This window comes from Micromys minutus (assembly GCF_963924665.1).
Source record: "Micromys minutus genome assembly, chromosome: 19".
Classification (NCBI taxonomy): domain Eukaryota; kingdom Metazoa; phylum Chordata; class Mammalia; order Rodentia; family Muridae; genus Micromys; species Micromys minutus.
This window is the reverse complement of record NC_137954.1, coordinates 23,090,592-23,093,261: the sequence shown is the minus strand read 5'-3', so window position 1 is coordinate 23,093,261 and position 2,670 is coordinate 23,090,592. Positions and strand designations below refer to the sequence as shown.

General features: G+C 45.7%; 1 protein-coding gene across 1 annotated transcript; it reads right to left on the bottom strand.

Moving 5' to 3' along the window:
- Positions 1-264: 264 nt before the first annotated feature.
- RPL37A (ribosomal protein L37a) lies at positions 265-2,458 on the bottom strand. Its single transcript, XM_080933299.1, has 4 exons — positions 2,420-2,458; positions 1,932-2,060; positions 1,511-1,593; positions 265-410 (listed from the first exon to the last, which is right to left on the bottom strand). Exons 1-4 carry the CDS (start codon positions 2,420-2,422, stop codon positions 347-349), a joined length of 279 nt encoding a protein of 92 aa, XP_080789425.1. The 5' UTR covers positions 2,423-2,458; the 3' UTR covers positions 265-346.
- Positions 2,459-2,670: the final 212 nt, after the last annotated feature.

Below are 2,670 nucleotides of genomic sequence, written 5' to 3'. Positions count from 1 at the left end.
TTATAAGTAAGTATTCTAGGTTCAGTTTGCTAACAATGTATAGCAAGCCAAGCTACATACATAACTGTCTAGTATGTCTTACAACTGTAGCAACATTTTATGAAGTATATTATTTCTGAAAAACTAAAATCTTAAGCCAGATGTAACAGTGCACTACACTTGGAAGAACCAGGCACTCAAGGCCACACAGGATCACACAGTATGTCTAGAAACAAAAAACTCCTTTCCAAAAGTGAAAAATAAAACATACACCAAAATGTTATAATTAACCACAAACAAGGCAATAATGTTCTGTAAATTAACCCGTTTATTGCAGGCCAGACAAGTCTCAGACCGGGTAGGGCTCCTACTGGTCTTTCAGTTCCTTCAGTCTTCTGATGGCAGACTTCACTGTGACTGCAGAGGTGGTACTGTGAAGAAAAATCATTTCCAACATTACCATGCATGTCTACATACAATGCCCAAGTCAACTTGTTGATTGTTCCCTTTTCTCCTGGAAGGGATTAATTATATGGAGAGCCCCCTTCACCAACACCACACTGCAGTGAATCTCACCTAACAAGACCAGTGTCTGATGTCACACTGGCATGACAGCACCTTGAAAAGCCATGACTTGGGCCACTTTAACTATTCTAAGGTTTTTAAACATCTGGTTTCTCTGGACCTGGAGGCAGGTCCAGACTTCACATAATATAAAGCTGCTTTCCTTTGTAGACAGGACAGCAGAGGCCGTAGACAAGTTTTAAGCCTATACTCCAAAATCCAAATAGCAAGACCATATAAGCATGTATGAATTAGTCACCTATCAGGACAGAGCACTCAAGGTGCTCTTAAACACATCCAGTTTTTTCAATACCAAGACTTCAGTAAAAACTATAACCCACACATTCATTCCTCAGCAACTAGCCATTCATAAAAGCAGCATGCTGGAAACAAGACCACACATGACCCAGACACCAGAGTTCTGGCCAGCAAACTTGGGGGTGGCAGGGCAGTTATTTGGAGATGCTAAAGCTCTTAAGAACAAAGCAAACAATGAGATAGGAGGCTTCAACTCAGCGACACTATCTGGCTGTCAGGGTCACAGCACTAAATATGTCCAAATTGACTTAAGGTTTTCTACTCAATCTTAAGTCAACCAACCTCATTAAAAAGAAAAAAAGAAGCTTTCATAGAAACAACTTGTAGTGTAAATCAAGTTCAACACTTATATCAACCATAAATTTCCAAAGACCCCAGTGACTGTACAATTCAAAGGAATAGGAGAATCAAAGCCTGAACTTTTATTTCAAAATATCCTATTTCCATTTTAATAGGAAAGAAACCATAACTTTGTTTTTGAGACAAGGCTTCACTGTGTAGCCCCGACTGGAAACTATTAGCTTTTAAGAAACCCAAAAGCATATTTGCTTTGCTAGTCATAGAAACTAAAACCTGTCCAATGTGTGCCAGACCTGGAACATGGATTGTGTGGTCTGTACTTTCCCATATCACAGAGAAAAGCACTCACTTGTAGGTCCAGGCGCCGCCGGCCACCGTTTTCATGCAGGAACCACAGTGCCAGATGCCAACAGCTCGTCTCTTCATTTTGGTCTACAGGTATTTAAAAAGCTCTTGAGTTTTTCAGAGGCTGTCAACTATACAAAAGCCGGCTTATCCACAGGGTAAGCAGTTAAATTCTAGTAACCCAAGCAGGTAATTATTTACAGACTAAACAGACCCCTTGGGGGCTGGTACAGACATGTTAATAATATGGCAATCATTTGCCCCAAGTAGTTGTTCAGGATTCTGCCTTTTCCCCCTCCAAACTACTCATTCCCCAGTTTCTCAGTAATTTCACATAAAGGAGGAATGCTTCGCAAAAAACAACGCTAAATGCTCTTTACCTTACACCGGGCTTCCAACACCCTTAGCTCCCGGAGGCCACTTACCTTGCCACAGAAGGAGCACGTGTACTTCGCGTGCTGGCTGATTTCAATTTTCTTCACCATTTTCCGGAGGGAGGCACCATAGCGGGTCCCGTACTTCCCGACGATCCCGACCTTCTTGGTGCGTTTAGCCTGTGGATAGAGGAAACGAACGGACCAGTGACATTTAGCGACCGGAAGCCCGTCCGTGCACGGCAACACACCGCTGAGGACAAATTCAGGCGGAGCCCAGTTTCCCTCCAAGCTCAACCCCCGAGAAAAGCGTCCACCCGGAGCACAAGGCTCCGGAGCTGCGCATTATCCGCCGCGCTGGGCCAAGCCCCGCCGAGCCGCCTTCGGCCGGGTACGGGGCTCCAGACGCCGCGAGAAGCCCGACAGCAGGCAGGACACGGGACAGCACAAACTACTCGAGGCGGGTGAGGGCGGGAAACCGGGGAGAACGGCAGATGCAGATGGATAGCGATTTCCAAAGCAGTTACGCAGACACTCACCATGTCACCGGAACCGAAGCCCAAGCCCGAAGAGGAAGAGACGCAATGCGCATGCGCGGTTTTAGCCCGGCGAGCGGAAGTGACGCAAACCATCCCCTCTAGGAAGTGAACTCGGTGATCTAGAGGTTTATTCGCTGTCTCCTGGCGGTACACTGGGAAGTGTTTAGATGTACAGAAGTCTTTCACAAGGTGGAAGCGCATCTTTCTTAGAGATACGCCGAAGTTCTGCAGAACAGGCGTGATTTCTTCTG